The 23,101-nt window shown below is 33.8% G+C and overlaps 1 protein-coding gene across 1 annotated transcript in view; it reads right to left on the reverse strand.

Annotated features, from left to right (window-relative positions):
- Positions 1-23,101, reverse strand: part of LOC136024715 (AF4/FMR2 family member lilli-like) — a 120,477-nt gene that overhangs the window by 16,756 nt on the left and 80,620 nt on the right. The window contains exons 10-14 of the mRNA XM_065700131.1: positions 21,426-22,143; positions 17,249-17,529; positions 9,496-9,693; positions 8,423-8,500; positions 1,620-1,716 (exon numbers count right to left, since the gene is read on the reverse strand). Of these exons, the coding sequence (XP_065556203.1) occupies positions 1,620-1,716; positions 8,423-8,500; positions 9,496-9,693; positions 17,249-17,529; positions 21,426-22,143 (1,372 nt within the window). The remainder of the gene's footprint in view (positions 1-1,619; positions 1,717-8,422; positions 8,501-9,495; positions 9,694-17,248; positions 17,530-21,425; positions 22,144-23,101) is intronic.

Below are 23,101 nucleotides of genomic sequence, written 5' to 3' on the forward strand. Positions count from 1 at the left end.
AAGACAAAGTGCATGAAATATAATAACTCTAGCTCGGTGAATGGATAGATTTGATACTAATGAATCCAATGATATAAGTATCTTGCTATTAAAGAAAAGAATCTGTTAATTATATCTGAATTAATATAAGTAGCTCTTTGTACAAAATGAATCTGCTTCTAAGGCGTACCATAGCTCACTAGAAAAATTTTATTTCGTGGCTTGGTAAAGGGGACCGCATAACTTTAAAAGATGCTAAAAGTAGGCGAATTATATGGATAATAGAAGACGCTATAGTAAAGACTTCACTATTTCAGGGAAAGTATGGGTCCAATGTACCCTCCATCACTTAAGTGAATGACCCCGCTCCTACTAGAGTCTTAACCCCGCTAAAGCCCTAAAGACCCCGCTCCTACTAGAGTCTTAACGGAAAAAACAGACATCAAATACCTCAAAAAGTGTATATTTGGGACGTTTTCTTTTAAATAACAGACTCCCACCACACACAGCTGGAAATCTTCCATTATTCTCAATGATTTGGAATATATGGGGTGTGATACAGATTATCATAATTCAAAGTCTACAAAAACTTTTTTAGAAATAAAAAGCCCTTTTTTTATTTTATAAAATAGCTACAGTTATTGAAAACTATAGTTATTAAATAAGATGTCAACAAATTTTGACCAGTTTCGAAGAAGAGATAAGACTAGTCAGAGGGGATATATGAGTGTTTTGCTAAATGAAAAGACGGGCCCACGTGGAAGACTAAAGGAGTAATGTTACTCTTTGGAAAGGTTTTTTGTTATGCGTAAAATAATTAAATTATTTTAAAGCATAATAAAACTTATAGAAGCAAAATCAAAGAAATAATAAATTTAAGAAATACTATAAGAAATGGGGAAAGACCAAAAAGTAGCAAGGAGACAAAGGAGCTGAACAAGGGACAAAATGCAACAAAAATCTCTTTAAAAACACAAGGAAATCACAATAATGTACATAAAACAACAGAAAGAAATACAGAATGACAAAATGAAGAGAGCAACCATATAGATAACGACATATAGATGAAAAAATGCAAGTATGGGAGAGAGGGAAAGAAGAGGGAGAGAGAGAGAGGGAGAGAGAGAGAGAGAGAGAGAGAGAGAGAGAGAGAGAGAGAGAGAGAGAGAGAGAGAGAGAGAGAGAGAGAGAGAGAGAGAGAGAGGAGAGAGAGAGAGAGAGAGAGAGGAGAGAGAGGAGAGAGAGGAGAGAGAGAGAGAGAGAGAGAGAGAGAGGAGAGAGGAGGAGAGAGGAGAGAGAGAGAGAGTGGAGAGAGAGAGAGAGGAGAGAGGAGAGAGAGAGAGAGAGGAGAGGAGAGAGAGAGAGGAGAGAGAGAGAGAGAGAGAGAGAGAGAGAGAGGGAGAGAGAGGGGGAGGGAAGAGGAGAGAGTGGAGAGAGAGAGGAGTGGGAGAGAGAGAGAGAGAGGGAGAGAGAGAGAGGAGAGAGAGAGAGAGAGAGGGAGAGAGAGAGAGAGAGAGAGAGAGAGAAGTGAAGAGAGGGAGTGTGAAAGAGTAAGAGAGAAGGGAGGGGCAGAGAAACAGAGGGATAAAGTAAGACATAGTAAGTAAGAAATAATAAGAAGTAAGACACTTGGATCTTACTTTTGCAAAATATTCGTTTAGCGTTCTAGTGTGTTCCTTGATCTCTGAACGCTTTGATTTGTACAACTTCAATTGCAGTATTGCCTGGGCTTTCATACTGAAATAAGTAAAATTAAAATAATTAATTGAAACAAAAATGAAATGAAACAGAAACTGAAACCAATTGAAACAAAAACCAATTGACATAAAAAAATAATTGTAAACTGTAAAAAACTTTTCCTTTAGTGACTTTGTTCAGTGTACATCGTATATCAATCAATTGTGTTTTAATTCTTTCCCTCTTCAAATTCATAGCGGAATTAATAGAATTCAATCAATCGTACCAAGTCATCGAAGTCAAATTGAACAGGATCTTAAGGGATATGTCTTCTCTAACAGAAAAGGATTTCGGAAATCGATACCAATCAGAAGTTTTATCGATCAACAAACGTTTTTAGTCCAAAAAAGAGGAATCCCTACCGATGAGGATACACAAGAACTGTGGCATCGAAGACGAGACCGGTTGCACCCCAATCTGTTCAGTGAGCTGCTTCAAAAGCTACATAGGTGTAACGAGTCTAATTTTTATTTCAAAAGGTTTGCATTTAAGTTTGAAGTAGATTCTGACTCAAAAGTTTGAAGTGGATTTTTTATTGACAGAAAAATATAGGAATTATATTTAGGAAATATAAGAAATAATTTTGGAATTTTTAAAGCAGTTTTTAGTATTTTGTATTGTTTTCAATATAGAGAGTGGAATCACTAAACTGAAAGAAAAAAAAGGATGGGTGGGTAAAAAATCAACAGAAATGCGCTAAAAGCATGCAATACCAAACAGCTTGAGAAACCTTAGCTTTCATTTTAAGGTGTTTTTACCTTTTTTAAATGAGCAGACTTTAATAATTAATAATAATAATAATTTATTTGTTACCCACTTGTTTTGACAATTTAAGCGGAGTAAAAACATTAAGGAAAGAAAAACAAGATAACACAAACAATACAATTAATACAGTCTAATCAAAGGGTGGTAAGGACCCAAGCGTTGACAGGCCTCAGCACCTAATCTAGCATAGAGTTTTTCATAAACAAAAATAATATCAGTGGCACAAAACTGTCTGATAATCTTCTGATTTCTATAAGAACGCGGCAGATACAATAGATATTTACAATAACGAAAATACAGAACTCTTATACCTTGCAAATCTTGATTATTAAAAAACGGGTATGTCAAAAAACTTTTGACATAGACATAGACATTTTTTTATTTTCATCCAAAACATGTAAATTAAACAAACAATTTACCATTGACGGCCACTCTTAAGACAAAAGAGTCCTGACTGTGGCCGCAATTCTAACCACCATGAATCTGCTAAATCATTTCTTCAATGATTTTGATGTTTCTATATTTTTTTTTTAGGACAAAAAGTGTTGTCAAATTTAACTGATTATTGCTGTTCATTTATTTTCATGGTTTAACGTGGTGGGAGTGATGAAAATGTGCTACTGCCCTAAAAATTCCACAATTCAAAACAATTAAAAGAAAATTGAAGTTTCCATGTGTGATGAATAGGCCTAAAAAGAGTTCTGGGGGCTAAAATTGTTTTCATTTTTATGTCACTGGTGCTTTAACGATTTTAACAATATGCATTTTTGACTAAAAAGTTTGAAGTGGATTTTTTATTGACAGAAATATATAGGAATTATATTTAGGAAATACAAGAAATCATTTTGGAATGTTTTAAAGCAGTTTTTAGTATTTTGAATTGTTTCCATATAGAGAATGGAATCACTAAACTGGTATCCAATTTATTTATTGAAGAAGCAGCATTTCAGAAAATATCTGGGTTTACAGATACTCAACCTTAGATTTTAGGTTAGGTTTTTGTAATGTACAAAAAGTTTACAAATAAAACAGAGTCTTGATCATGTGACTTTTTATGCGCCGATGAAATTTTCCTTAAAAGGAAGCTGGTCTATAGATTTTTGTCATCAGCACTCCTGCCAGAAGGGAATGTAGAATTTTAGCAAAATTTTCTGGGATGTAAGGGTAGGTGTTCTATTTTCTTTGTCTTTGTTTCTGTACCCAGTTTTGACTTTAAAGTTTGAAGTGGATTTTTTTGTTTTATTTTATTTGACAATCGTAAGTGCCAATATTTCTTACAATTAGCAAATTCGTTTGTCATTTTCCATTAAATACACTCAGAGATTGGCAAACCAGAGAAATAGCAAATTTTTGATGTGTTTTTTATTTGTAGCCCCCTTCCCCGAACCAAATCCTGGATATGCCCTTGTAACTAACAATTCTGTTTCCACGACCTTAGAAGAAATTGTTGGCAAAAATTAACCTGAAAATTAAAAGGAAGAAGGTTGAATAGAGATTTGGGCTGTGTAAGATAAGAAAATTTTAATGGAAGGATTTAAATATACTTCCTCGCAAAAAGTACAACGATATTTTAAATTCGTAACTTGGTTTATTTCACTGATAGTAAGCGAAATGACACTTATCTACGTGTTTTTTCACACCTAGACGTTTTGGAAGTCTCAGTTGAACAATCAGCCAGCTTATTGTGATTGAAAATTATTCCAATTGACCAATTAAAAATGAATTAAAAGTTACAAAATTAAAAAACAAATCATTAATTCCCCAATTCACTGTTTTGCTAAATTTTCGAGATAAAAAAAAACCGCTTTTATATTATTACTGTTGAAACTGATTATATATAATATGATTACTTCCAATATCCCCCCATACCCAGTTTTTAGCAAAAATGTAGGCACAAAGTATATAATCAGTGGCCAAAAGTCACTGACCCTTTTAATTTTTCAATATCCTTGTTATTTCTTAATATTTTTTATTTTCTTAATATTTTTTCAGATCCTGGAAATTATGGAGAAATTCATTACCATATAACGTACACAAATTGTAACATATTACTATCAAAATCAAGGCTCAATAATTCAAACCCAGAGCATATCGAAGGCATTTCAATGTGAGAGATGCTCCTAGTAGGATTGCAATTAAGAGCATGGTTAAAAGATTTGAAGATAAAGCAGCTGTAAGTTATCTGCCACGTTCTGGATGACCTAAAGCTGTTGTTACGGATAAAAACAAAGAAAGGATACATGAAAATCTTGAAGAACTAGTTAGACCATTACTCCCAAAGTTACTTCTTTGATCAATCTCAATTTAAATTAATTTTTTTCTGTATTGATTGTACGCATAAGCGTATATTAGGGAAGAGCTACAGGAGCGATCCGTCCCTCCATCGAGATCTTTATCAAAGAGAAAAGGGAGATTTGTGTGGAGCCTATTAAATGGAAAAACATTTTCAACAACTGCTTTTGAGCAATATTCTGTAAGAATACAAGGTTCAAACTGAATTTTAGCCCCTGTTTTGTATTAAAATCGTCATTTTGGACAAATTTCATGGTGATGCAATAAAAGGTCGTAAATAGCGAAAAAACAACGACTTTTTTGCTACTCCGAACAATTTCTTCAAGTACTGTCAGGAGCCATTGTACTCTATTAGAAGAGAAAGAAAATCGAAGCAATGGAGAAAGAAAGCTAATGAAAATGTCTTGCACAAAATTTTTATAGATAGTGCATATATATCTATATATATAAAAATAAGTTGTCTGTCTGTCTGTGGATCAGGTGACGTCATGTTTCTGTGTCGGCTGACGTCATGAAATTAGTTGTCAGGTGACGTCATGTTTCTGTGTCGGATGAATGTACCCGGTCCGACATCCTTTGAGTATTTGAGGACTGTAAATGGTACTATACATGACACTTACCGTAGTGCATGCCAAGCTCTGAATTTATTGGAGAATGACCAACACTGGGATAACTGCATCAATGACGCGTGCGAAACGTCAACCCCAAGTCAAATTCGTGCATTGTTTGGCATCATTTTAACAAATTGCTCTCCATCAGCTCCTACAGAGTTATGGGAAAAATATAAGTCAAAAATGTCCGAAGATATACTCCATCGAAAACAGTTAGAGACGTCAGATATGACTTTTGATTTTACATCAGAAATTTATAACTACACTTTAGTTGTTATAGAAGATTTGTGCGTAAGTATGGCAAACAAACCTCTTCAGGATTTGGGAATGCCTTCACCTAACCGTATCGCTGCTGTTTCGACATGTGTAGAATTGGATCGTGAACAAAGTTACAGTACGAGTGATCTATTGTCGTATGTACAAAATAACATTTCCAAGTTAACGTCGGAACAAAAAGACATTTATGATACGATAATGCACTGTGTCGATAACAACGTTGGAGAAATTTTCTTTTTGGATGCGCCAGGAGGTACTGGTAAAACGTTTGTGATAAAACTGATTCTGGCATCAATTCGATCAAAAAATGATATAGCGTTGGCAATTGCGTCGTCCGGAATAGCCGCAACATTGCTGCCTGGTGGAAGAACTGCTCATTCCGCTTTGAAATTGCCTCTGAACTTGCATTCTACAGAAACTCCCACGTGCAATATTTCCAAATCATCTGGGATGGGTAAAGTATTGCAGCAATGCAAACTTATTATTTGGGATGAGTGCACAATGGCACACAAAAAATCGCTCGAGGCTCTGGATCAATGCTTGAAAGATTTGCGAGGGAAGTCGAAACCCTTTGGCAGCACCTTAATATTGCTTGCGGGAGATTTCAGGCAAACATTACCTATAATACCTAGATCAACTCCTGCAGACGAAATGAATGCTTGCCTGAAAAATTCTAATTTATGGGCACACGTAAAAACATTAAAATTAACTACAAATATGCGTGTCCGATTGCAAAACGATGACTCTGGTCAAACATTTTCAGATCAATTGCTGGCAATGGGAAACGGAAAGCTCCCAGTAGACTCAATTTCAGGACGTATACAACTACCTGCTGATTTCTGTAATTTAGTGACGTCCAAAAATGAATTGATTGAAAAAGTATTTCCGAATATTCTAAAAAATTATAAAAATAATAAATGGCTAAGTGAAAGAGCGATTCTCGCACCCAAAAATATAGACGTCCACGAAATCAACAATATTGTTTTGACCAAGATTCGAGACCAGGCAGTCCTTTACAAGTCAGTCGACACAGTTTTGGAACCAAATGAAGCGGTTAATTATCCATCTGAATTTTTAAATTCCATAGATCTTTCAGGGTTTCCACCACACGTGCTACAACTAAAAATAGGCGTACCAATAATACTTTTAAGAAATATAAACCCACCAAAGCTTTGCAATGGCACTCGACTTGCCGTAAAAAAAAAACAATGGAAAACCTAATAGAGGCCACAATCTTGACAGGGCCTTTTGAGGGTGAGGCTGTTCTTATTCCTCGCATTCCCATGATTCCAACGGATCTGCCTTTTCAATTTAAAAGATTGCAATTCCCAATTCGATTAGCATTTGCAATCACCATTAATAAAGCTCAAGGTCAATCATTAGAAAAATGTGGTATAGATCTTAATACTGATTGTTTTTCCCATGGACAATTGTACGTTGCATGTTCGAGGGTCGGTAAACCTGACAATCTATTTATATGCAGCGACAATTGGACAGCGAAGAATGTTGTATATTCGCAAGTTTTACGCAGTTAATTTGTATTTTGGAACCAAATGAAGCGGTTAATTATCCATCTGAATTTTTAAATTCCATAGATCCTTCAGGGTTTCCACCACACGTGCTACAACTAAAAATAGGCGTACCAATAATACTTTTAAGAAATATCAACCCAACAAAGCTTTGCAATGGCACGCGACTTGCCGTAAAAAAACAATGGAAAACCTAATAGAGGCCACAATCTTGACAGGGCCTTATGAGGGTGAGGCTGTTCTTATTCCTCGCATTCCCATGATTCCAACAGATCTGCTTTTTCAATTTAAAAGATTGCAATTCCCAATTCGATTAGCATTTGCAACCACCATCAACAAAGCTCAAGGGCAATCACTAGAAAAATGCGGTATAGATCTTAATACAGATTGCTTTACCAATGTACAATTGTATGTTGCATCTTTGAGGGTCGGTAAACCTGACAATCTATTTATACGCACAGACAATGGGACAGCGAAGACTGTTGTATATTCACAAGTTTTACGTAGTTAATTTGTATTGTATCTATCTATCTATCTATCTATATAAAAACGAGTTGTGTGTATGCATGTTTGTTTGTTTGTAAAAAGAGCGTTTGCATATGACGTCATTATTAGTACATACGGCTTTGTATATGGACAGACAATGGGAAAGCCAAGAATGTTGTATATTCGCAATTTTTACGTAGTTTGAAACACATATATAAATCTATCTATATTCACAGGTGGGACACAGGGAAACAACTACAATGGCGCGTAACTAATATGGCGCGTAACGACTTACGCGCGCGGGGGGGCTTGGGGGGCGCGAAGCGCCCCACCAACTAGGTGTTGGGGTGGCGCGAAGCGCCACCCCAACAGCTAGTATATATATATATATATATATATATATATATATATATATATATATATATATATATATATATATATATACTTTGGGAGTTCTCTGTTGTGTCATCTGCTTTGATTGACAAACTTGTCAACAAAAGAGAAGCAAACTTCACAATCCTTTTTGTCAAGTTTCACAGTTGAACCACAAATTCTCGAGAGCTTCCGATGATAGCTAGGCTTCTAGAAGAATTCTTTCAGTCGACACTAAAGCTTGCAAAATGATTTTATCATGTGGCCTTATAGGTTAAAATCATCTTTGAGACATGCGGGTATAGAATTGTTTATCAGATTATTGATGAAATTCAGTCTCTAGAAATTACACTTTTACTATACAATAAAACATACCTTAGAACCATTAGTCTAGAGAGAACTTTTCCCTGAGGTGTACTACAGTCTTGGTGCCGAAACTTCTGAGAAATGTGTCTGGAACAAAAAATAAAACATTTCAAACTAAGGAAAAACCAGCAAGAACCCCTTTAACAAAAAGACTGTAATTGATCACCTTGAAAAATTAAAACTACTAAAACAATTCTGGGCATAAAAGAAAGAATTCAGAGTGCAATATTTTTAGTACTAAATAGAAAATAAAATAAATACAGACAGCCCGCAAAGAATTTCAGCGAAATCTTGGAAAATCAGAAGTTCAGCGAAGAAAATCTTGGTTTTTCAGCCCTTGTTCCCCGTTTTTTTTTTTTTTTTTTTTTTTTTTTTTTTTTTTTTTTTTTTTTTTTTTTTTTTTTTTTTTTTTTTTTTTTTTTTTTGAAGAAGTAAATCTCTTAGATATACTTACCCTCAGCAAAGTTGTTGATAACCATCAACCTTTCAACACCTACAACAGTAGAGTGGCACGTATCATGGCCTCGAAACCCTGCGTGGCTAGGCAAGTCAGGGAGCTCCAATAGGGAGAAAAGGGGCGGCGGTGATTTTCAAAAGTACCTGTTTTTAGTATTTTCATATAAAACAAAAACAAAATGTTTCTATCTCCAGATTTTGAAGGTACCTTTACGGGATCTTCAGCAAAAAAAAATTCAACCCCCACCCCGGTACGTTTTTGTAAATAAGTGCCCTTGACCAGGGCTACCCCTCCCCCCCGTACGTTTTTGTAAATTAGTCCCCTTGACCAGGGCTAACTACTGCATTACTGTGAAAGGTAATTGAATGGTTTACAGAAGAAGCAATTTTATTTTATTACTGATGGTCTTGGACTTCGAGGGGAAAAATAAAGAGGCAACTAAGCAACTTAGGTAGAGGTAACTGCCCCCTCCCCAAAAAAGAGTATCAAACACATAACGTAGTATTATAATACTATAACAATAATTAGTTCAATAATAGTTATTTACATTCAATAAATTGTCGCTTTCTTATCTTTTAAAATAAGAATAGGAGTAAAAAGAATAATTTAGTCAAAAACAACTTACTTAATTAAGTTATTTGTTTCTTTGTACATATTCTGAGTTCCTTTATTGGGGGGCGTGCCATCTGAATCCATAGAAACCCCTGTGAGAATAAAAAACATGGCTGCTTCCATATAAAGTATAAACTGGAGCACTTTATCACTTTCTCGATCCGCTAGATGCTTCAGTCTTTTGGCTTCACTCAGATAGTCCGTCTGATCCCTGTAATTAAAAAGTGCAATTACTTCAGAATGATAGTTCAATGCTGACAGAAATGTCGGTTTTAATTATAGAAATCCGGAAACATTCTTTCTTATAGGACATGTTTCCGGTCAATGGTCAGCAAATCCGAGTCATAAAAACGCAACAAAAATGTACATAAACACATTTTGATGCACTTGTGAAGTTTTTTGTACCCCCCCCCCCAAAAAAAAGCACACCCTCCCCCCCTCACGAGTAAAAATAATGGATAGACCCTTGGTGGCCAGTCTGATACGGCCAAAAAGTTGAATAAACAATAAACTATGCTCTACTTTTAGCTTAACCCATTTTTTCATTTTCTAATTTCTAAGAATATTTCCTGTTCTGAAAGAAAAATGTTCTGTGTTCTGAGCAGTACCCTTTTAACCCTTGCCAAAAACCCGTATTCTTTCTGACAAACTGTATTGAATCCAAATTTGATTGAATAAAAAAAAAATATTACTCATTGAAATTATTTCGGGTCTTATCACAATTAAATAAAAAAAAACAAATTTTTTTAGCTGAAAGTAAGGAGCGACATTAAAACTTAAAACGAACAGAAATTACTCCGTATATGAAATGGGTTGTCCCCTCCGCAATCCCTCGCTTTTTACGCTAAAGCTTTTAATTGTTTTAAAAAGTAGAATTGTGGCAAAGAGTCAAACTTTAGCGTAAAGAGCGAGGGATTGCGGAGGGGACAACCCATTTCATATACGGAGTAATTTCTGTTCGTTTTAAGTTTTAATGTCGCTCCTTACTTTCAGCTAAAAGATTTTTTTTTATTTAATTTCTGAACGTTTTGAATTAATGCATGTTTGGTTTTGGCTCTCCTCACATAAATTATTAAAATGAAATTTGTATATTAATTCTTTTTTTGGCTAAATGGCTTTCTCTTAGTTTCGATCAGACGATTTTGAGAAATAAAGGGTGGAGAAGGAGGTCTAGTTGCCCTTCAATTTTTCGGTTACTTAAGAATGCAACTAGAATTTTTAATTTTTAACGAATGTTTTTATTAGTAAAAAATATAAGTAACTTAAGAATTAACTTACGTAACAAACTTTCATAATCTTATATTTTTATTATGTATACGAGGGGGTTTGTACCCTCGTTAATACCTCGCTCTTTACACTAAATCGTAAGTTTTGTCCCAATTCTTTAAGAATGACCCCTAATCAGAAAGGCCGTAGTATAAATAGTTTAAATTACTAAAAACACTTTAGCATAAAGAGCGAGGTATTTATCTCCTCCTAAATACCTCGCTCTTTATGCTAAAGTATTTTTAGAATCCCTCATTTGTGTAATAATCTCTGTCGTTTTAAGTTTCAATGCTACCCCTTCCTTTCATTTGAAAAAACGTTTTCATATTTATTTTTCATTGTTTTCTTATAGTAATGCTAGAAAATCCTGCGCCCTTTTCATTGAATTTTTCTTCCCCCATGACAGAGTCCTCCAAGGAAAGATCCTCCAACATAGTCCCCTCCCCTCAGCCCCACCCCCAAACAAAATAAAATCCTCCTGAAAACGTCTGTACACTTCCCAATAACCATTACTATATGTAATCACTGGTCAAAGTTTATAACTTGCAGCCCCTCCCCCAGGGATTGTGGGGGAGTAAGTCATCTCCAAAGACATAGTTATTGTGGTTTTCGACTATGCTGAACAACATGGCTATCTCAAAATTTTGATTCGTTGACTTAGGGAAAAAAATGAGCGTGGGAGGGGGCCTAGATGCCCTCCAATTTTTTGGTCACTTAAAAAGGGCACTAGAACTTTTCCTTTCCGTTAGAATGAGCCCTCTTGCAACATTCTAGGACCACTTGGTCGATACGATGACCCCTGGGAAAAAGAAAAAAGAAAAAAAAAACAAACAAACAAATAAACACGCACCCGTGATTTGTCTTCTGGCAAAAAATACGAAATTCCACATTTTTGTAGATAGGAGCTTGAAACTTCTACAGTAGGATTCTCTGATACGCTGAATCTGATGGTATCATTTTCGTTAAGATTCTACGACTTTTAGGGGGTGTTTCCCCCTATTTTCTTAAATAAGGCAAATTTTCTCAGGCTCGTAACTTTTGATGGGTACGACTAAACTTGATTAAACTTATATATTTAAAATCAGCATTAAAATGCGATTCTTTTGATGTAACTATTGCTATCAAAATTCAATTTTTTTTAGTTTTGGTTACTATTGAGCCGTGTTGCTCCTTACTACAGTTCATTACCACGAACTGTTTGATCAAATAAAGTTATTTTAAAAAATAAGTTACTTTCAGCTGAAAGCAAGAATCAACATAAAAACTTAAAACAAAAAATAAAATTATTCCGTATATGAGAGGAGCTACCTCTTCATCAACCCTCCTTCTTTACGCAAATATATGTTTCAATATTATGTTTCACGAGTCGGTCTTAAAAAAATTAATGACATTATAATGACTAAATGATTATATATGATAATGATTATATATAAAATAATGACTATAAGGTGACAAAAAGTCAAACTTCGGCGTAAAGAGCAAGTGTTGAGCAAGGGGCAGCCCCCTCCCCTGTACAGAATATTTTTGTGTGTTTTAAGTTTTGATGTTACTCCTTAATTTCAGTTGGAAGAACTTACCTTTTAAATTTTAATTTCTGGCCATTTTTCTTATGATACCAGGAAATCCCCCCCCCCTTGTAAATTTTCCTTAAAAAATTCTCCTTAGAACTAACTTCTCACAGAAAATTGTCACCATAGAAATTCACCACGCAGAACATTTGGAGGGATATTTTGGGATTTTGGGGGATATTATTTACTTTGGATTGATGGGCTGCTTTCAAACGGTTTTAAAATAGAAACCCAATAACTATAATTCAAGTTGATATATATACATACATACATATATATATATATATATATATATATATATATATATATATATATATATATATATATATATATATATATATATATATATATATATATATATATATGTATATATATATATATATATGTATATATATATATATATATATGTATATATATATATATATATATATATATATGTATATATATATATATATATATATATATATATATATGTATATATATATATATATATATGTATGTATATATATATACATATATATATATATACATATATATATATATATATATATATATATATATATATATATATATATAATATATATAATATATATATATATATATATATATATATATATATATATATATATATAATATATATATATATATATATATATATATATATATATATATATATATATATATATATATATATATATATATATATATATAATATATATATATAGGCAAATGCTTGGAAAGAAGGAAAAGTTAACATGATTAAACTATTTTGTTTCTAGATTAAGTATTTGTCACTTTGTACTCTATTTCTGTACGTTGTTCAATTTGTTCTGTTGGTGACTCTTTTTTTTTTGCATATAGTTCTTCGTGTATATGGTCTCTGAGCTTTTGGAATACACTGATCAATATATATATATATATATATAGTACACAGCACAGTATACCGTAATTTACGTAAATGAGCCGCTAGTTTCCCCAGGAAAAATGCACTTTTTTCACAATATATTGAGACCCAAATTGCCTATGAATGATATCAAAAATGTATAGATAAAAAGGCAACAGATAAAAATTTTCATAATGACAAATTGGAAATGCCACATCGAAAGGAATGCATATATTTTAGACCTAGATGTCCTTAAACCCTGGTTCAATTAAATTTGTACAGCATTTTGTCATCAAAAGTGGATCGTTTCTGAAACAACATGACATTATCACAACAGCAAAAAAACCTATGATTAAAAAAAAATCATTAAAAAACCAAAGTAAATCATTTTTAAATGATAATGTAGTACGAAAAATACAATAAGCAAACATATATTATTTTAAGATTTTAGTAGGATTTACTTCACGTTGAATATAGATTAAAATAATCTATTGCAATTACTTATTGAATAAGTGCAAGTATAATACTCTATTGGACATTTTCGCAGAGTAACAACAATTTTACGGGAGTAAGTTGAAAACTGTAAGAAAATCCAGTGTTCTAACTTCTCCTTTCTATGCGCCTATTGAACGTCTGGGGGAACGCCCATTGGAATTGCCATATGAAAAAAAAGAAGTAAAATAAATGGAAAGGCAATGTGAAAATATTTACCTAAAATGTTTATTTAAAACATTTAAAAATTTTAAATAAATATTAAATATATAAAATATTTAAATGTTTAAAATATTTAAATATTTAAAATATTTAAATAATTAAAGGTAGATATTTAAAATATTTACCTTTGAAGATAAAAAGTATAGCGGCGTGAAAAAACTAGTATACTAGATTAGGCGAACGGAAAAAATGAATAAATAATATACAGTTTTACGATTTTAGCAAAAGTTCTTCCCGGTTTCACTAAGCTGAAACTTTTCCAACTTTTCCAATTTCTCAGAGAAAGCCTATGCCGCTATATCTCCTTTCCTATCTTTTGAAAATTCTTTCAGAAGTAAGTAAACTTTAAATAGATGTAAACTTGGAGAATAAATATATCAGGTTTAAATTTGAAATAGAAAATACGAGGAAAAGGTGGATTATATGAAAAGCATAGAAATTATAATCAACTGAATTGCTTGAAAAGAAGTACAATTTGTTGGGTACAAAGTACAAATTTGGTCTATATATTTGCACATTAGGGGAGGATGGGGGTAAAGCATAGCATATATTAAATAAAGCAATGGTTAGTCTACGTATTTAATGTATGCTATGCTTTGCTTTAGCCAAGCATGTCGAAGAAGCATGTCCATCAGAATTAATGTTCAGGGAGGGGGTACCGATGCAAATGTGGGTCCTCCACCGTTTTCTTGCCCTCTTGACCATGTAAAAACAATTTTGGAGTTTTCAGAGGGGATACTTGCCCCTAAAACCACCCCTTATATCCGCCCCTGGCTATGGGGTTGCCAGAAATACATGTGAACAATTTTTTTCATACGGTTAGTAAAGTCTTTTGTACCCCTGTGGTTATATGACCCCAGTGGTCATAATTTTTCGATATTTTTTCCTTGGGGGGAGTGGGGATTTTTAATCCAAGTTTCCTTTCAAAGTTAATTTCATCGTACACATCCATCAACAACTCAATAGAGGTAATTAAACAAATATTTAGCACTAAATTGAACAATTAATAAAATTAAACAGTATAATAATTAAACAAGCTTAGGTTATGATATCAAAAAGATGTCTCTTCCTTAATTAAAATCCATGAACTTGGAAAACAAATAATTGTTCCACTGTCTGGTATAACTTGACTGCAGCAAAATGATAATAAGGTTGTATTCCAATTCACATTAAGACAATATAACCCTTTTAGGATAGTCAAATCATAACCAGGGTTGCCAACTTGCACGATTTTCGTGTGAAATTCATTCTTTTTTACCTCAGAGGGGATGCGGAAGAGTGAAAATCACTCTTTTTGGGTGTCAATTTTCTTCCGCTTTAAAGGTTAGTAGTTGGCATATTCGTCAAGTGTGTATTTAATCTAAGAAACACGGTTGCCAATTTCCACACTTTTGTGCTAAATGCACCTTTTTTTATCTCAGAGGAGATATAGAAAAGGGGAGGTGCAAATTTTTGACTTGTATTCTTTTTAAGCAAGATCACTCCTTTTTAGCCTCAATTTGCACTCGTTTAACAAGTCGGCAGTTGGCAACCCTAATTTCAACCCAAAAATAAAAACAATAGCAGAGCCAAAACATAAATCCAAAAAAAAAACAACAAAGACCCAAGAACTGAAAAGCCAAATGCCTAAATTGATACACACAGCCTCAAACAGTGAGGCACCCGTTTATTCCTCGACAGTCAAATTCCAGCCCCTACCCTCCTATACTTGCTATATTTACAGACCAGACCTCTTTTTTTTATCTTTCAAAAACTTTGGTTTCAATTTCCCTTTGGCTTAGTGTAAAGCTCAAATACCCTGAAAGGTTTTTCGTTTTTTCTAATGAGTTATCTCCAAAAGAGAATCCCCAACCTCCCCGAAACGTTTGACAAAATACTTAAAATATACGAAAGATCTGAACATTTTGAATTGATAGTCACTCCTTTTCAAACAGCATCTGCCCTGACCCCCCCCCCCCCAATGACTGGATTCTTTTATCCCTATCACTAAATTTGACATTGCTTTTTCATATTTTTCTTTTACTCGTCTTATGTCCCCACCCCCTTCAGCCAAGAATATGCTTCTTACTCCCCACACTAAATTTTAATCTTACTTTGTTCAGGTTAATTATTACCTTTTATCACTTATTTTTGACTATAATAACTTATTTTTACAATAAACCTCCCCACCAGCTTAGGGGAGCCTTGTTATCTTCTTCGTTATATTATTAACTCGCTTTTCTCAAACCAATACGTATCATTTAAAACTTGTTTCAGAGTTATTTTTGCCTTACATAGCCTTTACTAAGGTTGATGGCGCCCGGGCAAAATTAATACCCCCTCCAACTCAAACATAAATTTTAAAAAGCCCCAGCCACGACGCCTCCCCCTGCCCCAGCACCCGTGGCGACTTGCTCCGGTCTTTCCGCTCCTCATTCGAACAGCACTGACATTAAATCTCTTGTCCTTGTAGCAGGAAAAAACACTTTCAACCTGACCTGGCATCTGAATTTCAGATGTAACTTGGGAATTTGTTAAACCGTAAACTCCCCAGACTCAAGGTCATCTGCAATAATATCGATTCGATGTTTTCCTTTTAAAAAAAATTAAAACTTGCATCAAGCGTTAACACAGCTTTCTTCTCATAAGTTGATGTTGTGAGAAGTACCTTACATCATTTGACGTTCAACTCCCTACCCCCCTCCCCCCCAGTGCTGAATATTCTTATCCAACGCTTAATTTTGAACAAAGATTTTCCCGAATTTATTCAGTAGTTGGTAGTTGGCATACGTCAGTAGTTGGCATATTCGTTAAGTATGTCATTAATCTAAGGCACAGGGTTGACAACTTGCACACTTTTCCTGCTAAATGCACTCTTTTTCACCTCAGAGAAGATATAGAAAAGAAGAGGTGCAAATTTTTTGATTTGCACTATTTTTGAACAGAAATCATCCTTTTTTGGCCTTGATTTGCACACTTTTTAAATGTCGGCAGTTAACAACCCTGATTTCAACCCCCAAAAAAACGCCTAATTTTGAACAAAGATTTTCTCGAATTTATTCAGTAGTTGGTAGTTGGCATACGTCAGTAGTTGGCATATTCGTCAAGTATGTCATTAACCTATGGCACAGGGTTGACAACTTGCACACTTTTCCTGCTAAATGCACTCTTTTTCACCTCAGAGAAGATATAGAAAAGGAGAGGTGCAAATTTTTTGATTTGCACTCTTTTTGAACAAAAATCATCCTTTTTTGGCCTTGATTTGCACACTTTTTAAATGTCGGCAGTTGGCAACCCTGATTTCAACTAAAAAAAACGCTTAATTTTGAACAAAGATTTTCCTCAATTATTTGTACCTTTCATCCGGTTCGGCTTCAGCTTCCATTTTCATTGTTTCGTAGTAGCTAGAATACACCCTAGATGGATTTTGCCAGTCCCGATATTCTTCTTGGTCGTAGCCAACACCAGGTAGGCTTTCATAGCCACTTTCGACTGTTGCGCCTGATTGGGGAAAGCCCGGCTCTAGACGGCCTGGCGGCTGGTCAGCATCAACGTATGGAGAAGGAGCGCCCTTTTCCGTTCGTTCGTGATTTGTCTCATGGACATTTTGGACTGATGGACTTGGGTGAGTGATTGGCTGGAATTTAGAATTTCTTAAATTAAAAGAATATCATTCAATTTATTGACAAATTTATTGTTTTTTCTCCTTTTACCTATGTATGTGTCTAGTACCGACTTAAAACTTCTTAAATAAAATGGTACTATGATTTTGTAGGCATTTGTGGCTTATGCTCAAGCCATTGACACATTAATGCATTTGATATTGTTCCTTTTAATTGATATTTTTAATTAGTTTTTTTAGTCTTCTCCTTCTCTCTCTTTAAGAATACTAAATAGAAATTTGAGAATGCTTTAATAAAATGAACATCCTTCATTTTGATGACTGAAGTGCCTTAGCCAATGAATTTATTTGTTAGCGTTTTTTCTTATGTCTAATCTATTTACTATTTATTATTTATCTATTTATCTATTATATTTACTATTTATCTATTATGTCTTACTAGGCATCAGTGCTTTATATCTTAGTCAATGCCAAATTAATTTACGTAAATACGTTTTTTCTTATCTTTTCATCTTTCTCATTCTGACTCGTTTTTCATTATTTTCTTTTTTACTTTTTTTTCTATATAGTAGCCAACTTTTCTACATATATGCACTTTTTATAATTCTTATCTTTTCATCTCTCTTATTATGACTCGCCTTTCATTTTCTTTTTTAATGAGTATATATACACATTCATAATATGAAATGATTTAGCAATGTTAGAGGTTTTTTATCTTTTATTCTCTTAACTATCCATACATCTAACAAGAACTTAAAACTCCCCATGCTTGAGTCAATGACAAATCTGTTTATAAGTTTTGTTTCCGCTTGTCTCTCTTAATAACGTCTCTTTTATCGATATTTCCTTTTTTCTTCATTCTTTTTTATATACATTCACAATTGCAGTATGAATTCTCAGGGTAATTTCCCTTGTGCTTTCTGAAAAATTGTTAGTTTTCCTGTATTGAACAAAGTAATGATACAGAAAATTTTCAAAGGTTAATTTCATCAAACATTGAACTCAAATATGTCCTAAACACCACTGGACATTGCTTTGAAAAGAGGTCAATCATACAGGGTCACAGCATATGCACGATTTGGCGACTTGGCTACATTCGACTTCCAAGCGTAATTTGCATTTGCCAATTTAAGCAAAGAAGAAAGGCGTCAAAAGATAAAAAAAAAAAAAGACTAAAAAGACTAAAAATTTAAGGCTAAAAACACTCAAACATTTTTTTTCTGTCTATAAAAAGAAATGGAATAAAAATCTTAAGTTTAAGTGGACAACGATAACAGAACCAAAAAAGAAAATCTCGAAAATACAACGGGTTCAAGACCAGAAGAACAAGAAGAACATTCAAAAGCAACATTTCGTCTGTACAAAATAAAGCGTCCTCAGCGTTGGGAAAATAAGACAATAATAACAACAATTCATTAATAAATATTCATTGACTTATTTTATTTATTTATTATTCAATTTATTTATTAATAAATATAAAATTAATAAGACTAAAGCACTTGTATTGCTGTTATATTGTCTATGATTTTATTTATCTTATTATAATTTGTTTATTATTAAATATAAGCATAAAAACAAAGAACAACTGAGCCCTTCTACAAGCCTCAATTGTAATATAGTCTATTTCTATGGTTTGATCTGTTCTTTCCATTCTGTGTTTTGCGAGTTCAGGATACAAGAATAAGTTTCAAAATTTATATTAAGAAGTCGATGTTGCTAAGGCTAGGAATAAGTAAAGATGAAAAGTTGATATTGGATAACTGGAAGATTGATCGAGTGGACAGCTTCACTTACCTAGGTAGCATTATTAGTAAGGACGGTGGGCACAGTGAAGATGTTAAAAGTAGAATGACCCAGGGTGTTTTTTCAGAGTAAAAAAAAAGGTTGGAAGAATAGGAAAACAAGGCTTCAAACTAAGATTAGAATACTGGTAGCTACAGTGATAATAGTGAGCAGGTATAGTTCTAAGGCGTGGGCGCTTAAAAAAACAGAGGAAGCTTTGTTAGATGTTTTCCAGAGAAATCGTCTATAAATTGTTCTGGGTACCCAGCTGACTGACCGTATTTCAAACAGCTGAATGTGTAAATAGTGTGGTTCAAATAGGCTTTCTAAGGCTATAATCAGAAAAAGGTTGAGATGTCTAGGGCACGTTCTGCAGATAAAGGGTGACAGATTGCCAAAGATTGTTCATGTCAGGCAATATTCTGGGGCCAAACGAAAAGCAGGTCTTCCTCGGTTAGGGTGGGAGGATGCCGTTAAGGAAGATTTAAGGGAAATAAGAACTTTCCGGGAAGATTTGAAGAGGAAGGCTTTGAATAGATTAGAATGGACGAGGAGTGTGCGTATCTGTGTTGGCCTCAGGCGGCTGGGTACTGTACTGAGATGTTAGTAGAAGTAGTAGCAGTACTAGTAACAGGTGCAGTTCTAGTTTATAAACAAATCTAGTTCTATTCTTATGCATGATGATTCTAATATTTCTTGCCAGAAATGGACTTGGCTCCCTTTTACACCAAAGCCTTCTCTTCGACAAAATAGAGGGGAAAACGGGGGGTTGACATGTTGTAACCAAATGCAAAACTCGAGATTCACCATTTCTGTGAATAATTATGTAGAAGCAAAAACAGTTGTGTAGTTACAACTATATTCACTTAAAACTAATAATTACTTTAAAGATTTTCATAAAAGTGCGCAGCATAGTTAACAAAAAAAAATTCTATTTACTCCTATAAAACATTTTAGCTTCTCTTCCCCTGGGAAACACTTGTTACAATCAATCTCAAGGCCAACCCAAACTTATCTAAATAAATAGATCAACTTCATAACTTTTTAATTTTTTTTTTTTAAGTTTAATTTTACTTCTAACAATAGCCAAGACTTTTTAAACAATTAAGCGAAATAATAAGCCAAGAAGTAAAAAAAAAAAAGCACACTCTTCCCATCACATCCCATTAGGAATTGATTGCAACCCATGAGTCACAAAGACGTGATAAGCAGCATCAATAACCAGTATCATTAACTAAAAAAAACGTCCTAAACATCAAATTGTTGATGCAATGGAAATTCCTGTGAATTCAAAAAAAACAGAAAAAATTATATTAATATATGTATAAAAATTATTGTTACGTTTAAATAATATCACTCCAATTGTTGATATAACAGAAATCCTTGCGTATTAAAAATAAGATCCTTTAAAAAATATATACACAAAAATTTGAAAAATAAAATTATTTAAAAAAAAATTATCACTCAAATTGTTGATGCTATAGAAATTCCCGTGCATTAAAATAAAATCCTTTAAAAAGAATCTATTAGCAAATATTTAAAAAATAAGGGTTGTATTTAAAAATTATTTATATAAGATATATAAGCTATATTTAAACATCTGAAAAATTATTTTTTTAAAAGATAAAGCACATGAAATTAAAAAAAAAATCCTTATGAACATACCTGAACATCGGAGGAAAGTTATAGGAGAGAACTGGAGAGAATTTGTTCAATTACATTAGCAAATATAAAAGAAAAAAATTTAAAAAATCATGACTCAAATTGTTGAAGCAATGGAAATTCCTGTGTACTAAAACAAAATATTTTACAGAAAATACATTAGCGATAATTTAAAAATAATATCAATTATTAAAAATATGAATACTGGATGAAAGATAGAGGAGAGAATTCGCACCCCTTCTTTTCTCAGGTATGAATGAACCAGTGTCAGCCCTATGAACCTGCTTTTCAAAAGAAATGACAGTCTAAAAAATCTGCCCACCCTTCAAAGGTCAGACCTGTATGCACCTATGAGCACGACCATGTGACCCATACAAAAAGACTTGACATCCCCTCTCCAGATTAACGTATCTCAATATAAATAACATACAATATGATTGAAGAAGATTACTAAGAGAAAGTAGTACCTGACTAGGCAAGTTAGGACTTTTCTTTTCATTTACAGCATCCTTTACATCAACTCGTTTTCGTTTCTCTTCCTTTCTGTGAATAGGGGATTCACCCTCACTATCACTGGTCACTGCATCTGCACTTAAGTCCCTTGTCCTTTTTTTGGCACAGGCACTAGATTCAGATGTTTTTTTGTCTAACAAAGTTCTTTCACTACCTCTGGCCACTTGATCAATAACTTTATCAACAGTACTATAGCTAGTGGGTAGTCTACGTATCAAAAATAACTTCAAACTACACTTGATCACAGGGACTTGAGTGGGTATATTCTCTTTGCCACTTGTAAGTACACTCTGTTGGTGCCACTCGTCAGTAAACTTCGCCGCTTGTTGGTTTTCTTTGCCATTTGTTTGTATCAATTCTTGCTTAGGAGTCTGTTTACCCTTCTGTCGGAACACTTGACAAATTGATTTTGATTTGTTTTGGTCCATTTTTGGTTCATTCGTGTTGAGTGGTCGAATCACTTCCGTTTTTATTGTCTTTTCGTTACTTTTTGATGTTAGGGTAGCAACAGGTGCCGAGTGTTGAGTTAAAGTTCTGCTTCTGGATTCTAAGTCACTACCCGAGTCGAGATTTAGCTTTGGAATTGTTTTCTTTTCACTATTTTTATCACCTACAGCTCGCAATAAGTTGGCAAATGGCTTTTTTGTTTCACTTCCATCTGAGTCTGAATCACTACAGAAAAAAGTTATTAATTAGTGCTTACAACTCACATACATGCTTGTTCACTAGGAATAAGGTGGGATTAGTACGATAGGACAAACAAGAATTAGCAAAAAAGAAGCTTTCTCAATAAAAAAAAAAAAAAAAAACAGTAGCTTTTAAATGTTCTTTTTTTGCATTTTTAACCCCCTCACCTTCTAAGAAAAATTTGCACAGTCACTCCTCCCCCTAAGGATAAGACCTAAGCAAAAGTAAGTAAAAATAAGTATGACGGTACTAGACCCTTTAGGTCCAAACCAGCGGTACTGATCTCCGTTTCGTGGCCTTTCAGCCAGGAAGTGCAATGAGGGGCTGGGGGCAAGCCATCCTGTATGCCCCCCTCTAATTAAGTTCACCACCCCTCTAACAAGGCGAAAAATCCTTGAAAATATGTTTCAAGGATATGACGACTCGTGCTGAAACCTTGCTGCTTTTGCAGCATCGAAAACTGTAGCTGCCGTAATTCAAAATATGTTTTGTTTTTTTTGTTTTTTTTTCAAACAGAACTTAGAAGTCCCCAGACTAGACTCAGTTGTCTCGGACAATTGCTCCAATGCCTTTTCCTATATCATATTTGGTTCTTAATGTAGTTAGAAGCAAGTACAAACGGGGGAGGGGGTCTTCAGACATTGCCCCCAACACAAAGCTTTCACGATTCCCCCACAGGTAACTGTATTCCATTTAAATCTACTTTTTTCATCTTCTAATTTTTCAACCTACTTTCAATTTTCTTTTAAATCTACCTAGGCTTTCACAATTTCCCACAGTTAACTGTATTCCATTTAAATCTACTTGTTTCATCTTCTATTTTTTAAATCTGCTTTTTAATCTACCTAAGCTTTAAGGATTTCCCCAAAGCTAACTGTAGGCCTACTTCATTTAAATCCACTTTTTTCAACTTCTACTTTTTTGTCTTCAAAATGGGTCCTCC

This window comes from Artemia franciscana, chromosome 3, assembly GCF_032884065.1.
Source record: "Artemia franciscana chromosome 3, ASM3288406v1, whole genome shotgun sequence".
Lineage (NCBI taxonomy): Eukaryota > Metazoa > Arthropoda > Branchiopoda > Anostraca > Artemiidae > Artemia > Artemia franciscana.